Source organism: Gossypium hirsutum, chromosome D12 (assembly GCF_007990345.1).
Source record: "Gossypium hirsutum isolate 1008001.06 chromosome D12, Gossypium_hirsutum_v2.1, whole genome shotgun sequence".
Lineage (NCBI taxonomy): Eukaryota > Viridiplantae > Streptophyta > Magnoliopsida > Malvales > Malvaceae > Gossypium > Gossypium hirsutum.
The window spans coordinates 2,390,020-2,410,653 of record NC_053448.1 but is presented as its reverse complement, the minus strand read 5'-3'; the positions used below and the strand labels follow the sequence as shown (position 1 = coordinate 2,410,653).

The 20,634-nt window shown below is 31.5% G+C and overlaps 3 protein-coding genes across 12 annotated transcripts; 1 reads left to right on the top strand and 2 right to left on the bottom strand.

Annotated features, from left to right (window-relative positions):
- On the bottom strand, positions 1-7,134 carry LOC107909057 (thylakoid lumenal 17.4 kDa protein, chloroplastic). Of its 3 annotated transcripts, none has more exons than XM_041108206.1 (6): positions 6,501-7,134; positions 6,359-6,405; positions 6,177-6,279; positions 1,331-1,455; positions 783-1,029; positions 1-478 (listed from the first exon to the last, which is right to left on the bottom strand). In XM_041108206.1, exons 1-6 carry the CDS (start codon positions 6,757-6,759, stop codon positions 255-257), a joined length of 1,005 nt encoding a protein of 334 aa, XP_040964140.1. In that variant the 5' UTR covers positions 6,760-7,134; the 3' UTR covers positions 1-254. The 3 variants fall into 3 exon arrangements, with proteins under 3 accessions (XP_040964140.1, XP_040964139.1, XP_040964138.1); XM_041108205.1 differs by lacking the exons at positions 6,177-6,279; positions 6,359-6,405; positions 6,501-7,134 and adding exons at positions 2,695-2,797; positions 2,877-2,923; positions 3,012-3,523; XM_041108204.1 differs by lacking the exons at positions 6,177-6,279; positions 6,359-6,405; positions 6,501-7,134 and adding exons at positions 2,695-2,797; positions 2,877-2,923; positions 3,012-3,522 and having other exon boundaries at positions 1,331-1,458.
- Positions 7,135-7,992: 858 nt separating this feature from the next.
- LOC121224623 (ribosomal RNA small subunit methyltransferase E) lies at positions 7,993-11,765 on the bottom strand. 8 transcript variants are annotated; one of them, XR_005922220.1, is made up of 11 exons: positions 11,290-11,740; positions 11,130-11,203; positions 10,830-10,972; positions 10,707-10,753; positions 10,485-10,593; positions 10,091-10,152; positions 9,782-9,821; positions 9,273-9,436; positions 9,105-9,180; positions 8,716-8,794; positions 7,993-8,514 (listed from the first exon to the last, which is right to left on the bottom strand). XR_005922220.1 is itself a non-coding variant. In XM_041108202.1 (9 exons), exons 1-8 carry the CDS (start codon positions 11,458-11,460, stop codon positions 9,285-9,287), a joined length of 873 nt encoding a protein of 290 aa, XP_040964136.1. In that variant the 5' UTR covers positions 11,461-11,765; the 3' UTR covers positions 8,941-9,180; positions 9,267-9,284. The 8 variants fall into 8 exon arrangements, 3 of the variants coding, with proteins under 3 accessions (XP_040964136.1, XP_040964137.1, XP_040964135.1); XR_005922218.1 differs by having other exon boundaries at positions 9,267-9,436; positions 9,707-9,821; positions 11,290-11,737; XR_005922215.1 differs by having other exon boundaries at positions 9,707-9,821; positions 11,290-11,733.
- Positions 8,310-8,798, top strand: LOC107944978 (uncharacterized). The gene has a single exon (XM_016878791.1). It carries the CDS (start codon positions 8,310-8,312, stop codon positions 8,796-8,798), a length of 489 nt encoding a protein of 162 aa, XP_016734280.1.
- Positions 11,766-20,634: the final 8,869 nt, after the last annotated feature.

Here is a 20,634-nt window from a genome sequence, read left to right as displayed (position 1 = left end):
TAGAAAATTTCTTTTAAATAGCCATTATGCCTTTAAATAATAAAGCAAACTTTCAAATCAGACATCAGCCTGAGCGCCGATTGACCCAAATTCCTTTCCACAAATTTTTGATCTGTTTCATTTGCGGCCCAAAGCAGATAAAAGACGTAGCAAAACCAGAAATAACCGTTTTCCAGTACCATTTTTAATCTCAACATGAAAATTAAAAAGAAAAGAAAGTAAGAACATAGAATATATATGTGTAAATAAATCAGTCATCGGCAACCCAACTCAACTCTTCCTTCAGCACTGATGCTTGTGTTGGTACAAAGCTTCTGAAGATCAATGTAACCGATGATGGTATCTTCGAAAACTGCATCTTCAAGCTGCGCATTGTCGAATGTTGAACCAGATAACACTGTGTTCTTGAATATAGCTCCTTGCAGATTCGCTTTTCCGAAATTAACTCGATCCAAAACCGCATTCGAGAAGTCTGTACCTGTGTTCATTATATTTTGGATCATTTCCCATTTTTATGCTAAACTTATTCACCATGATTTCCAGTACTCAACTTGGATGTGTGTTGAATACACACATGTACTCGGTACGTGTATGCTTAATTTTTTCTAAATGTTTTTATGTATTTGGAGGATCATACTCATATATCTGTATTTAAATATATACGAGTAATTGTGCCAAGTTTATCAAATAGATAATTTGCACAAAATTATAATTGTCTCAAAAACACCGAGTTACGATAAGATGTATGATTGCAGAAAATGCAAAACATAAAGAAGATTTACCTTTGAAGCTAGCTCCAACAGCATAAGCCTTTGACATCACAGCTTCAGACATGTCTGCACCATCAAACTTAGCATCCGACATAAGTGCAGCCGCAAGAGATTTCCCCTTCAGGTTCGATTTCTCGTTAGTGTAATCGCAGAAGCGTAGATCGAGCGGCTTATCATACACACCATTTGCCTGACCTATGGTGTTACCAACGAATGCACGCTCGCATCGGTTCGGCTCCGTTGACAACGGAGGAAGCCTCTGCATGACAATGCCTTAGTAATTAGACATTTTTAGTAGCCTTTTGACAGTGTTAATTTGAATCGTCAGATGGATATGGGAACATTTATTCCCCAATCCCCATAATCATCCTTACCCGAGCAAGCCAGTTACTAAATGACCTAAGGTAACTTGGATAGACAGTTTGATTGAATTAACTAGGCTAATTTACGTATGAATTCCATTATTTCTTCTTTCAGGCTAAGATACAAACAGCTACCGTGCAACAATTTATGTGTTCCTGGCAATTCTTAACCCAGAAGGAGTGGTGAAGGTTTTCAACCTGATTGGCAGCAATTACAGGCGAGGCAGTGGCAACGGTGCATACAGCAAGAAGGCCACAAGCTACAGTCCTCAGTTCCTTAAAGGGAAACGAGCTTTCCTCGGATTTGGGAACACGTTTGCTAGCTGCTTCGATGGAAGAAAACATATCAGCGGTAGTAATTAAAGAGAAAACACAAAGCTAAACATGGCTTCCCCCATTAAAGTTCCAGACAATAACTCAACAACATAAACCCCAAAACATGACTTGAACTGAAGACATCACCGACAATTGAGATTTACCCACATAATGGGAATTACTTTCAAGCTTGAATCCATATTCCAAACATTCAAAAAGAGGAAAAAAGGAAAAAGAATTTGGAAGCAGTTTAAGAAATAAAGAAAGAAAAAAAGCAAGGGCCATACCAGAAGAAGAACAGCTGACTCTGAGAGGTACATGGGTTGATGAAGAGGACAACCATGGCGTTTCGTTGATAATTCTGGAGAGGATAAAGAGTTATGGGAGAGTGGAGTTGAAAGGGTCACCATTTTTGAGGGTATATATTTTTCTCTCTTTTATCTCCATTTTGAGAGCTTATCCATTGACGATGGTTCTAGTTGCAGCAGGGTATTTTTGTCTGTTAAAAATACCAACAGTTCAGTTGATTTCAATTGCAGCTGAAATCTCCAGCTGATTTTCAGCTGAGCAGTGTGGTGGAGATGCAATCTCACTGCACTAACTTGCTGAACCAAACAGCATAGCAGTGAGATTGGTACTATTTTTTCCCCCCAACTGCATCTCACTGGCTTTTACAGCCAAACCAAAGGAAGCCTAAGCCTCCATTGCTTGGATCTCTCGGCTAACTCTTGACTGAATCCAGTACTTTGAGCCTCTTTTTTTGAGTTATGGCTTTGACCAAAGGGGAAATAGTAAGTGGGTTAAAAAATAAAGGTTGACATGTTGGTCAAGTTAGAGATGAGGCATGGGGTTGGTAGTGACTTTGCTAAAGTTTGGGGCATGAGTTGTTAATACTATTTAGATTATCGGGTAAGGGAGTAATGGTATAAAAATTGAGTGGTTAAAGTGTAAACTTATCAATAATTAAAATGATCAAATTATAAATTTACTGATAGTAGAGACATCTAACATGTTTTAGCAACTTAACTTAAAAAATACCTTTCAAATAATTTAATTACTAATTTATGACTTTTTTTTATAAATTAAGTAACGAAATAGAAATCTATTGAATGAGAAAAACTACAATTTGCAGCAAAAACAGCATGATTATACTTGAGTTACAAATATCTAACAACTGGAACCTGTACTTGTCCAAAGATGGATGGACTGAATCTCTTATTTGTTGGCTTTAAGCCAATCGAGAATACCTTTTTCTGCTTCACTTAGCTGCTGCTCGTCCTTCCCTTTCAATGTCCCTTCAACGAATTCAAAGTAATCCTTGTAGTTTCGCCTGTAATAATTCTCCATTCTCTGCTAACCAAAAAAACTAAGAAGCAAATCATGGAGAAAATGGGCCATTTACTTAAATTATTCCAATTTAGAAGCATACCTCTTTGTCATTCTTGGCTTTGTTTTCCTCTGTTTTCTTCAAGTACTCTGTCAAATTTTTACTGTTTCGTTCAGTCCTTTTTAACATTACCAAAAAAAAAAAAACCAAGGAACAAAAGAAAACTGGGTACGGTACTTTTGAGAAGCTCGGTTCTGGAATCATTGAGTTGAGGAGCGAAAGCCACGGCGGATAAAATGAGACCTCTCGTTGCAATTCCGGTGAAACCAACGTTTGCTGCGGCGGCTGTGATTGTTGTTGTATAGGTTGGTTTTGGTTTAGGTTTAGAAGTGGGGGATGGCGATTTGCCTTGTTTCCTATGAACTGCATGCACGTTTGAAGGAGCAAACTGGTTGACTGTTACAGTCAGTGCCATTAAAACACTTTGTGCTATTGAACCCATTGCACACCCTTACACCATTGTCTTCTTTCTTTTCTATCAAGGAAGCCACTCGTTCTGTTTTCAGGATAATGAGATAAAAGGATGAGGTTTCCTTGTGTAATTTGGCTCTACAGCAGTCGGTTCATATTTACATCTTTCTCCTTGTTAAGACACTAAAGGACAAAAAGAAATGATGGAACAAAGACACGTAAATTTGGATCAATGTACCCTTCATCTTTGCTAAAATCTTAATTCGCTTCAATATCAGTTCCAATTTGAAGAAAAACTGGCAGCATTTGATATATTATTTTTGTTTATATTTTGGAATAATCAATTTTTGGAATAATCATTTTTGGCCGAGGAATAATTGTGTTGGAAAAATATATTATTTTTTATAAAAACGTAACTTTAACTAAAACGAGTATTCTAATATATATATATACACAAAATTATTTAAGGAATAATTTATTCGTCAAATATAACGTTACGACCCGTAATGTTACATTTTGAAATGAGACTATGGTATTTGGATTGTCAACATTCCAATTATTATGTAATCTCAAAAATACCTTTTTATTTTATTATATTAACCAATATAATTTTAGTAGTTAAAATAGTTGTGGGTTATGTGTTTTATCTTTTACTTCTCTATAAGATTACATTTTCCTACCCAACATTTTCAAAAACTAAGGTAGGGTGATTTATCTGTTTTTTTCCAATACCATTTTTTATGATTATAAAAATAATTTCATAAATGGAAAAATTTTTATCCATGTTTTCAAGAATTACATTAATAATGAACCAGCAAATTTGATCTATATTTTTGTTGTTTAGAAGATTTGGATTTGGTTTTAATGGGAGTTTGAAAGTGTGATGGTGATTATGAGGTGCCGAGTAAGAGACTCGAAAGATAATGAATTTTGTGTTTGGTGACTTAATGTGAGTGATAAATAATGATTTTGGTTGAAAAAAAGTGATGCGAGAAAAATTTATAAAGCCAGATTGAGATATGATGTATTGCAATTTGTGAGGGAAAACAGAAATGAATAATAATTTTTATTATTTTTTTAAAAAATTATTATATTGTAAAAATTATGAAAATAGGAAAATATAAAAATTTATACAAGTTATTAAATGATTAAATATTTTTAAAACGGTTGCTTTCTTTTATAAATTTTTAATATATTTTATCTTTTTATAATTTATTTAAAATTTTTATACAATCTCTAAAAATCAATTAAGCCCTCCTAAAATAATTTTAAAAAGTAATTAAACCCTTCATGATAGATTTTTTCCATGTCAAATGCAACATTAGCCGCCACATCATTATTTTTCCACTCTGCTACCATGTCAACCACTACATCAGCACTTAATGGTTCATAGGCTTCGACTAAAACCCATATTCCAAGGAATCAATTGATTGCTACTTTCGATTAAGAGTTCGATTAATTGCACTTTTTGATGAATGGCTCAATTGATTTTTTAAATTATTTTACAGGAGCTTCTTTAATATTTAAGCCTTCTAATATATTCTAAAAGCAAATCATAAATGCGTTAAGAAAAGTGTATATCATCCTAAAAGTCTTTAATTTTTCTCTATTATATTTGTATAAATTACACCAAGGTCAATCTATTGTTAATAAGTTTACATTTTGGTACTCAATTTCAAAAGGTTACAAATTGATCATTGAATTATTTGAAATTTATCGTTTAAGTCACTAGGTCATTAAGTTGCTAACGGATGTCTGATGGTTTTTAACTTGTTATTCATCATAGGGTAAACTACACCCAATGTCACTCTATTAGTAAGTTTATACTTTGGCCTCTCAATTTTAAAAAAAAATTAAAAAAGTTAGTCACTAAACTATTCGATTGTTTTAGGGTTTTAGAGGACCTTCTTCACAGTCGTATTCCAATAATCTCACCCCCTCCTAGCCTCTACCTCTAGAAAAGAAATAGACCAAACCAGAGGTCTTTCCCTCTTTTAGCTTTATAGTTTAACTTTGGTTGAAATTGCCTAAAACTTCATTGATTTAAACTTGAAGCCCTAACAGAGAAGCTCTCTAATCCCCGTCCACCATAATCAAATGGTCACTTGACTTTGACATGTTCCTCTTCTCAACGAGACTTTCTCTTTAACCTTCTTCGATTGAGCCTCCATTGCTTGGACCTCTCCGGCTAACTCTTGACTGAATCCAGTACTTTGAGCCTCTTTATATATATATATATATATATTGGTTCTCTTTTCTTTGATTTTATTCCATCCTTTTGCTTTTGGGGGTCCTATTTGAGGCTTGTCAAAACAGGATTTTTCCCTCTTTTTTTTTGCTTTTTTTTTTGCATTATTGTTCGGTTTGATTGTGGTTGTGGTAACCTTTGGCCGCTCGTTTGAGGTAAGGGTGTGTGAATAACTTGATTGTAGATTTTATTGAGTTATGGCTTTGACCGAAGGGGAAATAGTAAGTGGGTTAAAAAATAAAGGTTGACATGTTGGTCAAGTTAGAGATGAGCTAGGCATGGGGTTGATAGTGACTTTGCTAAAGTTTGGGGCATGAGTTGTTAATACTATTTAGATTATCGGGTAAGGGAGTAATGGTGTAAAATTTGAGTGATCAAAGTGTAAACTTATCAATAATTAGAATGATCAAATTATAAACTTAATGATAGTAGAGACATCGAACATGTTTTAGCAACTTAACTTAAAAAAACACCTTTCAAATAATTTAATTACTAATTTATGACCTTTTTTTTATAAATTAAATAACCAAATAGAAATCTATTGAATGACAAAAACTACAATTTGCAGCAAAAACAGCATGATTATACTTGAGTTACAAATATCTAACAACTGGAACCTGTACTTGTCCAAAGATGGATGGACTGAATCTCTTATTTGTTGGCTTTAAGCCAATCGAGAATACCTTTTTCTGCTTCACTTAGCTGCTGCTCGTCCTTCCCTTTCAATGTCCCTTCAACGAATTCAAAGTAATCCTTGTAGTTTCGCCTGTAATAATTCTCCATTCTCTGCTAACCAAAAAAACTAAGAAGCAAATCATGGAGAAAATGGGCCATTTACTTAAATTATTCCAATTTAGAAGCATACCTCTTTGTCATTCTTGGCTTTGTTTTCCTCTGTTTTCTTCAAGTACTCTGTCAAATTTTTACTGTTTCGTTCAGTCCTTTTTAACATTACCAAACAAACAAAAAAAAAAAACCAAGGAACAAAAGAAAACTGGGTACGGTACTTTTGAGAAGCTCGGTTCTGGAATCATTGAGTTGAGGAGCGGAAGCCACGGCGTATAAAATGAGACCTCTCCTTGCAATTCCGGTGTCACCAGCGTTTGCTGCGGCGGCTGTAATTGTTTTTGTATTGGTTGGTTTAGGTTTAGAAGTGGGGGGTGGCGATTTGCCTTGTTTCCTATGAACTGCATGCACGTTTGAAGAAGCAAACTGGTTGACCGTTACAGTCAGTGCCATTAAAACACTTTGTGCTATTGAACCCATTGCACACCCTTACACCATTGTCTTCTTTCTTTTCTCTCAAGGAAGAAGGCAGCCACTCGTTCTGTTTTCAGGATATTGAGATAAAAGGATGAGGTTTCCTTGTGTTATTTGGCTCTACACCAGTCGGTTCATATTTACATCTTTCTCCTTGTTAAGACACTAAAGGACAGAAAGAAATGATGGAACAAAGACAAGTAAATTTGTATCAATGTACCCTTCATCTTTGCTAAAATCTTAATTCGCTTCAATATCAGTTCCAATTTGAAGAAAAACTGGCAGCATTTTATAAAAGAAGACGGTGGTTCGGACGGGTGTTTTTTTTTACCGATGTAACAGCAGGGACAACTCCGGTTATGGAATCATGTTTAAGTGCCTAGTATAACCAAAAGAAAATTTGAAGTACTTAAAGTCTAAAAAAAGTCTATGTAATTTTTACAGATTAATGCAATTTATACATACTATTATTTATAATTAAGAATAAATCTTATATATCATAAAAACCAATTCATTAATTTACATAAAATTTTAATCCGCTACTTATTTGAATATGTAATCATTTAATCTTTGAAATGATATAACATTTTTGCATTTGGAAATAAAGAGAGAATTATTTTGATATGAAATGATTTGTAAATTTTATTAAATATTTTCGATATCAATTATATTTATTAAATATTTTATTTGAAATATGTATAACTATCCACCCTAAACTAGTTAATATAACTATGATACATACATAAACACAGATTTTTGTCACAAGGATGAAAAGTATTATGCCCCCCTGACTTTAAATGCTTTGGACCCTCACTTTACTTGTTCTCACCATGAACAAGTCAATTTCATGCATCAATCGTTTTCTTCAAGAAAAAAATATTTGCTAGACACCGGTTTTTTACTCAGTTTTCCTCTACGTCATCTTATCATTTAAAAAATCATTAAATTAGTAGTAAACCAAGTTTTTAAGTTAAAATTAAATAAATTTAAGGGAGACATGTTTCATTTAAAGGGTAATAAATATTATAAAAATAAACATAAAATAATGTTTAAAAATCTGCTCATAAATATAAAATTTTTATTGATAGTGAATTAAATATTAATCTCTTTTATTATTTAAAGTAAATTATACTTGAAGTCATTAAACTATTCAAACATTAAATTATGTTTTGATCGTTATTAGTAAACTCTTTGTTTGTCTGATTCTTTCCAAAAAAAACATACCTTTGATTCCTGTTCTATTATTACTTGGTCTCCATTAATATCTTTCTTTATTGCAGTAGTAGCTGAAGTTTGATGATTTCAAGTAGTTTACAACGCGCTACTTACCATTTCAATTAAACGACCTTTGAGTCGAAGTTACTTCCAAGAAATGTCCATGATGGTAATCAGATTCCCAACACCACCTTTATATAAACCCTCTTCATTTCCTCCTCGTTTAATTGCCTCAACACTACAAGCAATTTGTTCATTGCCGATACTACCTTTGTTTTCCGATTGACTTTATCATTGGCGACACGGTTGAAAACTTATACGGGAACGGCAGGTTAAAAAAAATGAGAAGCGAAGGTTGCAAAACAAACAAGCGAGGCAAGTTGATGAAAACAGTACGTCTACCCATCAGAATTCTATGCAAGGCAAGAGACATGTACATTAAGAATATGGTTGATTGTTCTGGCAGGCTTGGTTACGGTGAAGGGGTAGTTTGTCATTCTCCTCCTGAAGCTCCACGCTTGCCTAAGAGCTTTAGTGTCGGTTCTTCTGTGGCAAACAACGGTGAAGAGTTTAGACAATTTCTACGGGTGACAGCTAAGCATGGCATAGATGGTAAAGTAGAGCAGAAGATGCAACGAGAACAACACTCAAGGGTGAATGGAAGAACCATGGGAACAGCAGCTATCATGGGAAGGAGAAGCTATAGTGTCGGGATTGGAAAGATTGGGAGAATTGATGAGGACAAACCTTGTTTCTTTGAGGAAGATGAAATTTCTGCTATGGCAGATCTGATGTATCCACGTAGGAGGAATCTGATAGTGCATCTCTAGAGAAGGACAATTAATACATGTGTGTGTGTGTGTGTGTGTGTGTGAAAGACTGATTAGATTGAGTATTTTGGATTAAATCAATTCATTTCTTAAATGGGATTGGCTTCTCTATATTCATACACATACAAAAAAAGAAAAGAAGTGTGAAAAAAGGTGTAAAACTAATAAATTATCACAGAGAGCATAGTCAAGTTTAAATGAAATGAACTGCAATCATTCCCTTTCTGAGAGTGAAAAAAAAAACATTTACCCTTGTACAAATTTATAAATATGCTTGATTAGGAATGGAAGGCAAATGAAAGTTACCAATGTACTTGACATCTCTGCTAAAAAGAAGCAAGTACTCTTCCTTGTTCCCTCTACCGGCCACTGTCAGCAGTATCTTCATCATATTAAGAAGACACTAAGGTTACTGAGATGATGTAGAAGTTGCAGCACCAATGCAAGAGAGAAAAAAATAAGAACTACCTCTACCTGCATAAGTGCTTAGCAGTTGCTGATTTGCTGAGAGCCAGACCATAGAGTAAGGGTTGCCAAAATAGCTATAGTTGCAGTTTCAACACGCAAACGATGAGGGCCAAGACCAACAGCTGTAGCTCCTGCTTCTGTAATCAAATCCACCTCTTTCTCTGTAAAGTCTGAAGCACCAGAACCACAAGTCATACTAATTGTCTTTACACTTCCCAAAATAAAGCAGAAAGTAGAAGCTCTCAATTATTGATGCCAATGTCATCTCAACCAATCTAAACTTAAATTAGTAGATATAAGAAAGTACAACTTTATTTTCTATTTATCATATTTATACAGATAATCAATTAGAATGCCAGCTTCCTCCCATAGATGACATTCACACCTGCAAATGCAGCAAAAGTATTGGACTAATATAATGTCCATACTAAATTACTAACCCCCTTCTGGTCCGACTATTATCAGCCCACTAGATTCCTTTGTTGTTGAAGTCAATGCACTAACTAGAGGAGTACCTTCGGCTATGGCTATAAAAGACTGCTTCGACTTGGCAACCTATTAAGCAAAAGCAGTGGAGAAAATGCATTTTAAGGGTAAGATATATGAGGACGTAAAAAAAAAAATTACACCAACCCCGAATACAACAATGTGAAGCATATATATTAAAACAGCTATCTTTAAGGTACTAGAATCAGTAATCACTCGTAAACTTGTGGTGCTTGCTAATAAAGCTATATGGTGAAAATCTGCAAACCAGAATCAGAGAAATAAAACCTTTCAGATGAAGTAGCTAAAGCTTTAAATATAAAAAAGGAAGAACTCACAAGAGGTATAAGATTATCAATCTTCATGGGATGATTCAGTTTCATTTCATGCAACCGTTGGCCTACAAGAAGAAGAAATCACAAGACATACAAGGTAGAAAACATCAACATTCACAAGAGTATTTCATGCAACCATTGACCTACAAGAAGAAGAAATCACAACACATACAAGGCAGAAAACATCAACATTCACAAGATTATTGAACACCTAAAGTAATAACTAACAACAGATAAAAAGAAAGAAACTAAAATGCAATGAAAGATGAGCAAAAGACACAACGCCGCAATATATCCCAACTAGACTTCTACTGAAGCAAATATTAACTTCAAACATGAAAATAAAATGTAAAGTTAACAGAAAACATGTAGTAATTACAAGTAAAATCAAACATACATTGTTTAGCTGCTGCTAAAATGACACGCTGCAATCTCTCCACCCGATTGTCAGAGATGGTAGAAGAACGTTGTGTGAGCAAAGGTGTTACACTACTAGCTCCCAGTTCCTAGAATGTAGAGAACAAAATATTATTAGAGACAAAAAGTAACACAATTACACAACCAAAATAAAAAGCAATATACATGTATGTAGAAATGTTTGTATTTCCATAAGACATACAGTACACTTCTCAACAAGCCAATCAGCTCGACCACCCTTCAGTGAACCTAAACAGGAAATGATTTAGCAAATGAACCACATTTTTGTAACTGCCATTTTTGTTATTGTAACTCGATAACATACCAAAAGCAGCAAATATATGCCACTGTGGGGTCTGTGGAAGAACAAGCTTTGGATCTTCCAAAGCCACAAAATCAATAGAGGAACGGTCAATGTTTTGTATGAACCCTTCTACTAGACCGCCTTTCCCATTGAAGAGCTCTACCCTGTATAGTTATACGCCAGAATTCAACAAATACATATTAAAAGAACTGCACCAAAACCCAGAGTTTCTATAAGCTTAGTACACAAAATGAAAAAAAAACAGTGTTACAAATTTGGATGAAAAATGAAATTGTTTGATGGAATGATGACAAGCAGTACCAGTCGTCAGTTTTCAATCTTAAAACTTTAGTCATATGCCAAAACTCATCTCCTTGAACGCGAATAACACCGCCCTGCATTTATAAATTTGCAAACAATTGGAAAAAAGATTTCGAGTGGTGGTTAAGAGATGAATACTTGAATAAAGAGAAGATTTTGCCTTGGAAGAAGGAAGAGTTTCAGAGAAGAAGCGAGGCAGGCCACCGCGAGACTGGTTGGAGTAATCAGAAGGAGGAATAGACGAGAGTCCTCTCCAGTTAAATGGTTTAGTAAGCCAAGGACGCTTCACCAGCACTGTGCTTCGAGGTCGTAAAGGTCCTAAGCTTTGCATTTCCTAGCATCAAAAAAAGAAAACCCTTCAGGCTCCGTTTGGTTTCTCGGAAACTCGATTTCTTTCTCTCTTTTTTCCCGGAAAAAACGAGCAGGGATAGGCAATTCACTTTTTCTGGGTTTTGGCTTTTGGGTTTTCAGAGGTAGCAGTAAAACTAGTAACAATAGCAATACGGTGCCGTTTTCCTTTGCATGGGAGGGTTTAGGCGTTGCACAGTAAATGCTCACGAAAATGCCAGAGCCAAGTTACGTAGAAGTAGAGTAGCAGTAATACATTACTCTTCCGTTCACTTTTCCATGCTTTATTTTTCATAAAAATGTGAACCTTTCACCGTATTAGAATAAAATGAACAATCATCACATCACATTTTATTATTAAAATCAAAACGTTGTTAAGTATTTTTTTTTCCGAAGTGTTAGAATTTTGGTATACACTTTTTTTTCGGAGCGTACCATAGATTTTTCGAAAAATGCTAAACAAAGTGGTTAGCTAAACTATTGATAAACTACGGTTATTGTCATTAAATTAGTAAGTTTATATTTCGTTCATTCAATTTTAAAAAGTTATAAAAATGACCACTAAACTATTATTTATTTAAATCATTGTGCTTTTTTTTTTTAAATCTAGCTAGTGAGTTTCATATGACGATTCGACAATCAGTACGGTAGATCAATATTCATCTACAAGTAGAAGAACATACTTCAAATCCAAGTTGATATGATAGTCAGTATTAGAGATTGAAAAAGAAAGTTGTTTGGATTTTAGTTTGCAGATTTGTGAAATTCAAAATTGTTTCATGAAAAACATAAATTGTAGAAAAAAAAGGGAAGAAGAGCTTTTGATTATTGCAAGTAGTGCGAACAACGAAGGCCATATAGCAACGATTTTAATAGCTCAATGAATTAAATGAAAACTATTGAATAGTTCAATAACCATTTTGTAACTTTTTGAAGTTGAGAGACCAAAATGTAAATTTACTAATAGTTTAGTGACCTTAAATGGAATTTACCCTTAAACTATCACATATTTTATAAGGTAACTACACCCAAGGTCACTAAACTATTAGTAAGTTTACGTTTTGGTCACTCAACTTCAAAATGCTACAAAATGGTCATTACACTATTCGAAAGTTTTCATTTAAATCAGTGAACTATTCAAAAGTTTCCATTTAAGTTAATGGACTATTAAGTTTTTTTTTAAAGTTCGGCTAGCGTGCTCCAAGCGACAATTCGACGACCATATGGTGAATCAGTATCCATCCACAAGTAGAAGAACGTACCTTAGATCCAAGTCAGTCGAACGGTCAGTATCATATATCGGAGAAGAAAGTTGTTTAGATTTTGATTGGTAGATTCGTGGTATTCAAAGTTATTTCATGAAAAAAAAACCTAAATTGTAGAAGAAAAGGGGAATGAGAGCTTTCGATTGGTACAATCAATGTGAATAGGGAAGGCCATATAGCAACAATTTTAACTTCTCAGTGATTTAAATGAAAACTTTTGAATAATTCAATGACTATTTTATAATTTTTCAAAGTTAAATAATCAAAACGTAAATATATTAATAATTTAATGACATTGTATGAAATTTACCCTATTTAATATTTGAAAAAAGTTCACCTTCCGTTTAAAAAAGTAGTAGGAAAGTGAAATCAAATGGGTTAACCATGGTTGTAACAAATTAGCCGATTTTCTTTGTAATTGGTTTCTTTCTAAGCGTTGTAACTTGAACTTTGACATGTATTATCTTAGCAATATCTATAGCATTGTTATTTTGGATGCAATTTAATATGAGATAGTGATCTTCGAGTCTTTTTTTTTTTTGTTAAAGAAAAGTAATAGGAAAGTGAAGAACAACCAAAGTGAATTTAATTTATCTTTATATTTCTCAATGACTAGTACAAGAGAATTTATACAGAGATAACATACCTATACAAGGAAAGAAAAAAACAACTAATCCCTACAAATCTACTTCTATAATTATGTCAACATATTCACTAACATATTAATAGCGGTATCGTTTCTATTTTGGTATATCGATATTTTTTATGTTATCATTTTAAATTTATCGATACTTTTAAATATTTTTCATATATATATTTATAGTTTAATTTTTAATTTTTAGATATATTATATATTTATTTAAATATTTTCTGCGTATACATTTATAGTTTAATTTTTAGTTTGTTAATAAATTATATATTATTTTGGTGAAAAATAAATTATATATTATATATACATGAAAATATGTCACAAATACATTCATATAAATATATATACTAGTTTTCTTACTTGTGCAATGAGCGGATTGATTGTGTATATTAATTAAAATATATTATTTTTCTCTATTAAAAATATGGTAAGAATTTTATAACATTGCTTAAGGTTTTTTTACCTTAATAATTCAAAAAAAAAGAATTAAATATTAAAATGGGTCACCCTACAAATTAATTATCAAAATTGGTCATTTGCTACGGTATTTTTCGATGCCTCCTGACTGGTTGGCGGCACCACATGGGTTTTTAAAAAAATATATTACTACAATATAATTAGTTATTATATTTATCATATTATAAAATGTTTATTTTAGTTCGGCTAGTAGGATGTGTAGTCTTTAACCATGTGGTTGTGGGATCAATTCCCACAAATAATTTTATTTTGTCAAAAAAAATTGGAGGGAAAAAAATGTTATCTGTGGGTATTGAACTCACAACCACGTAATTAGAAACCACACTCTACCACCTAAGCTAAAATAGATACTTTATAATATAATGAATATAATCACTAATTATATTTTAGTTTGGTGCTGTCAATGTGTATGACGACACCAATAAAAAATTATTTTAAAAAAATTCATGTGGTGCCGAAAAATATTGTAATAAACGACCCATTTTGATAATTAATTTGTAGGATAACTCATTTTAATATTTAATTATTTTTTAAAAATGATTGAGATAAAAAAAAAAGACCGTTGTATAAATACTATGATTAAAAAGATAAAGTAGTATAATATAAATATTTAATTTTTAGAATTTGTATTATAATGGATTGTTGCGAAGGATACAAAATCAATTGGTAACGTGATTTACAGGAAGTTGCACCTGTATTAAATGATTATGCAAATAAATTATGTTAATATTCAATAGAAAATGGAAGTATTTATGACTGGGTTCTCATCTATTCCAAGCCCATGTCTGTAACATCTTCCTTTTACATTTTCATTGGAACTTAATATCCACTCAAACCCTAACTCTCATCTAAGTATGAAACCCTTTCAAAATAGCTTTCCCATCATAATCAACCAACTAACCAAACTCACAAGCCATAGCTTAAGAAAAGAGCCCATGAGCAACATCATGAATTTGAATCCAAAAAATCACAAAAGAAAAACGATACTTATGTCTCGTAATTAATGAATGATAAGAATATGATTATTGAAAGTCGAATATTCCCCGTCCAATACTTGTTGTATTTCATAATAAAATTAGAACAGGATCGGTTTCTCCCTCAAATTTGAGATAGCTAGTAACACCACCTATTGGGTATCATAGATTTGTTAGCGTATTTTGCATCGACTGAAAGCTCACAACGTTGGTTATGAGAAAACTCCTCACAAGACAACTCATAGGATGAGACTAACGCCTACTCTCCCAAAGGAACTTGCCATACTTCCTCTTCACCGTCATCAAAGGATAGTCCGACCAGTTCGTTCTCCATGAAGAAGAGCACACAATAGAACCCAAACCATAGAAAGTCACGAAACAGAGGGTAAAGAAAACAAAGGAAAGAGAAAACAGATGAAGAAAAAAACGTGCTACAAGAACATGTGAAAAGCAAATTCATTATCTTATGTATATATCGAAGCAAATTAAATCTATACATAATTATAGTTAAATAAAATAATATTGAAGAATTAGCTTTTGTTTATTAATTATTAAATGAACATTAATGTTCTGGAAAATGCGATCAAGACGACAAAGGAATTACATAAAACAAACAAGGGGATGAAAATTACAAAGGAGATTTAATCTGAAATTTGAAAAGTCAGCCACTTTTTTTTTATATATATTTTAATTTGGGTAAACTATACAAATGGTCACTCAATTATGTCCGTGTTTCTATTTTGGTTACTCAACTTTAAAAATTTTCAATTTAGGTACTAATATTTCAATTCGTTCCTATTTTGGTCACTTGTAATTAAATTGATAACGGGAAGTCTTTTTCTAACTAGTATAATAATACACTTAGTCATCAATACTTACATATTCTATCAATTTTATCCTAATTCTAAATAATTCAATAAATTTAACTCTTCTCATTTGCAAGTTCTATCAATTTGATCCTCAAAATTCTTAACCAAAGCTTTTAGCTTTTAAAACAAAGGCATTTCTCATCTATAAATTTTTAAAACCCAAAAAATATAAGAATAAAAAAACTTCTCTCAACTAACGGGGCCATTTTCCGAGCCAAAGAAATTGAGAAAACCTTTAAAAAGACCACTTTAGATTTAATTTTGTCGTTAACCGTATGATATTTCCTTCAAGATACATAGAAATAGTCTTCGAAGATAGTCATTGTAATTGGAAATTAAATCTAGAGTTAGAAAATATGACTTTGAAAAATCCAATTGTTCAATCAATAATTATATAAGAAAAAATTATGAACATTTAATTTTTTATAAGAAAAAAATATGAAAGAATTAATTGAATTTTCTTTTGTTACATTGGTAATGATTTTTTCAATTTTATAACCCAATTAAAAGAATATTATGTGTTCTATTTATTTTTAATTATTTATTTTTAATATTTAAATCCGCAATAAACAATACCTATCATTAATAATCTGATTTAGTGACAAATCATTTACCAAATTAATAAAAAAAACTAAAATAATGCTAGTTAGAGTGAAAAATAATATTTTACAAATATTAATCATTTATATAATTTTATTATATATTATATTTTCAAAATTTTTATTTTATATTATTTTATATTATTTTAATAGTGTTTTATTAATCTCTAACAATAACTTCTTTAAGAAAAAAAAAAGGTTATATACCGAATTGGATAATTTCAACCATAAATAAAACAATTAATAGATGTGGAATGAATCTATTTTAAAAGCTGAAAGCTTTAGTTAGGAAGTTTGAGGATCAAATTAAAAGAGTTTGTAAATGTGAAGAGTTAAATTTATTGAATTATTTAGAATTAAGATCAAATTGATAGAATATGTAAGTATTGAGGACCAAATGTGTTATTATACTAGTTAGAAAAATGTTTTTTGTTATCAATTTAATAACAGATGACCAAAACAGGAACAAATTCAAACATTAGTTCCTAAATTGAAATTTTTTAAGTTTGGTGACCAAAACAAAAACACGGGCATCTGACATGACACGTTAAATCATCATTTCAAACAGAAATTTTAGGTTAAATTATACAATTGGTCCAATATTTTTTCGTTTTGAGCAATTTAATTTTTTTTATTTTATGTTCTTTTAACTTTTTTATGTTTATGAAAAAACAAAAGACAAAAACCGAAACCAAAATAAAATTTACTTCGCATATTCTCACCCCACAATTACAAACTCTCATCATCTATCATAGTTTTAACGAACCAATTTGGATTTCTCAATGACCTTGTCCCCAAGCTTGCCTCATTCGATGACCTCGTCAGTCATGACTTATGATAGTCCACCCTTAACAAAGTTTCCTGAGTCCGTTCTCTTAACCTCCTAACCAACCCCCACAGCCACCTTATCTATCTTACCTAGAACATTCTTGGCCTCTCGAAATTACGTTATTTCACGGATTCTTCAAATGAGCTCTACACGCTCAATGACTAAAATGACCACCATACGAAACTTACTCTCAACTTTACCCAAACCAATTTGGTTCCATACTCTCTTTCTCTCTTCGGTTCATCCATGCTCTACTTCAAATCAAGCTTGCTTGTGATATCCAAGAAAGTTTAGATAAATTGTATCATTTGTTTAATTTTTGTAACACCTCTAACCCGTATCCATCATCGGATTAGGGTTATGATGCATTACTAAATAAGATACAACTTTCAACATGTCACAAAGCCATACAAGAAAATGTACATTAAAATATTAAGTAAGAATTATGTATTATCACACTGATTCAATAAAAATCCCTGATGTAATTAAAATCCTTACGTTCAGCTGTTCACATCAATGTATATTCACACCTCGCCAATTACCATGTACTCAATTCGACTAACCTATTTAAGCTCATTTAAAAGACAAATATACATCATTATAAAAGACCCAAGCTTGCGCTTGAACTCCTAATGAGCCATTTCCAAATAACCATATTTCAATATCATTACCAGGCTAAGAAATACATGTTCGGTCATTATAACACATTACCTATAACATTTTTATACTTTATTGACATTCATCAATTCGCATACTTATCAATTTAAATATGAACATCAAGCCGAATCATATATTCACATATATTTTAAATCAAACATATTTTAAATGCACCACATGATCTTACGATATTTCTGAATACCTAATTATTACATAGCATAATTAAAATTCAATTAACATGTCAAAACTCATAATTAAATATCACCTTAATATTCAACTCATGTCTCAAGATTTTAATAACTAACTTAAACAAAAAAATGTCATATACGTATAACTTTAATATTTCATTCGGTTGCAAGCTCAATTCATGCTCCAATATAATCAATTTCAAATATAAAAATTATACACATCAAATATCCATTTAAAAATCACATAAACTCAACTTAAACAAAATGATCATGGATAACTCTTTTTTTTTAAAGAAAACAAACTGAACCTGTATAACCAAGTTACACCCAAACATATTATCAATACAACTCAAATCAAATTATCCTACACTTCCAAAATTTATAAACATTCAACTCAATTAATTACCAATTCCATACATTCCACGCATATTTTATATATATATATATTTATATATCATATCATTCACCATATTATCAACAAAACATAGCTACCGTATATTACATATAAATAAGCCATAGCCGAAATTATAAAATTAAACACTTAATCAAGAACCCATAAATCAAAAACCAAAACAAATACTAATGATTAAAGACAAGCCATTTTTCGCATGGCTATATACATACAAGTCCCAAAATCAATTATTTCATCCAGACTATACATGCCATAATCTCAAAATTTAACTTAATAAAATACCGAAGAAAATAGTCGATAGTGTGATAGGCTTGCTGATGATCCCTGAGCTTGTAACACGACTCCAAAATCTATAAAACCGAGGTAAACAAAAACACACATAATAAGCTATTAAAGCATAGTAAGTCTTAAGCAGAAATTCAAATATATATTTATATATTAATACTTATTCCATCATTAAGTTAAAATAAACCAAAGATCCTAATATTTTGTATCATATAACGCTTTAATAAAATCACATTAAATTTTCATATAAACAAACCATATGGCCAAATACACATAAATATTTAGCAAAGCCAAATATTCAATAAATCATTATGCCAAAATATGTTTATACTCAAATGGTTAACTCATACTCTATATTTCATTTGAAACTATTATCAAATTAAAAATAATCAACTTACCTTAACACAAATTAAGCAAATGGCTAACACATACCTGGATAATTTAGCTTTCTTAATACCTTTATTTGCTTTTACTATTGCTCACATAAGATTTATAGAACATAGAGCCTTGCATAAAACACCGGCATAAAGCCTGCTAGGCACAAAGCCTGATACATTTCACCGGCATAAAGCCTGCTAGACATCAAGTCTGAATTAATTCACCGGCATCAAGCCTGCTAGGCATTAGGCCTGAAAATCTCAGATACAAAGATGATCTTTCGTATAATTTACAACATTAAAATTCAGTTCAAAGAATTTGTAACCTATATTCGAACCACACACATATGTATGTAAAATTCATACATTAAATTCAGCTCAATAACTTTAAATATATATATTCGAACTGTATGTGCATATATATATAATTCATAATATTAAGTTCAACTCAAAGAACTTGTATCATACATTCAACTTTATTTATATATTTCATAACTTTAAATTCAACTCAAGAAATTAAATCTTACATTCGAACTACATATCCATGTAAACTCTACTATTAGTTTCATATCATTGAACTTAAAGCATACTTTAGTTAATATACATGTAATTTATACCATTAATATTAACCTCCCAAAATCAATTTCTATGTTCGGCTTTCACATAGAAAAATCATCAAATTTTATTCAATTTATATACTTTTAGTTCCAGCTAACTAAATGTATGATAGATATATTTATATAAATTCTAAATTAATAACATTTAAATTGTTATTAGACTTACCTCGGATATCGACGGACACAGTCGACTACTCAACTACTTTTGACTTCCCCCGATCCAACTCCGTTTTCTTCGTTTCTCGATCTAAACATATTAAAAATTAACTCTTTTATTCAATAATTCATTTAGTTTAGTCCAAAAACACACAAATGGGTAAATTACCAATTTGCCCATGACATTTCACACTTTTTACAATTTAGTCTCTACTTCAAAAAAATATAAAATTAACAAACTTTCATTGTACCATAGCTTAGCCGAATGTTCAATAAGCTCATGTAAGTCCATGCATGACATATATTTCACATTTTAGTCCCTCAATTTACACTTTTCTTAATTTCGTCCTTAATACACATTTTTATTAAAAATTACTAATTAAAACATGAAAAATCTAACAACATATATTTATTTTCCATCATCTAACAACAAAAACTACAAGCTCTCTTCAATGACATATCACAAAATACACAACCAATTCAAAAATTCAAGCATGGGCTTTAAAGATAACTTAGCAACGATATCAAAAACGTAAAAATTATCAAAAATCAAAACAAAACTAACCTTGAATTAAGCTTGTAAATTGGTCGAACCTAGCTTATGTGTTTTTTTCTTTTCTTTTTGTTTTCTTTAGTTTCGGTTCTAAGAGGATGAAGAATAATGAATTATATTTTGATATAATTTAACATATATTAACACATTACTAGTTTACTTATTTAACCTTTGTTTATAAAATTTATATACCTTATAATACGAGGTCATTCTTGACCAATACCACCCACTTACTTAATAGTGGACTAAT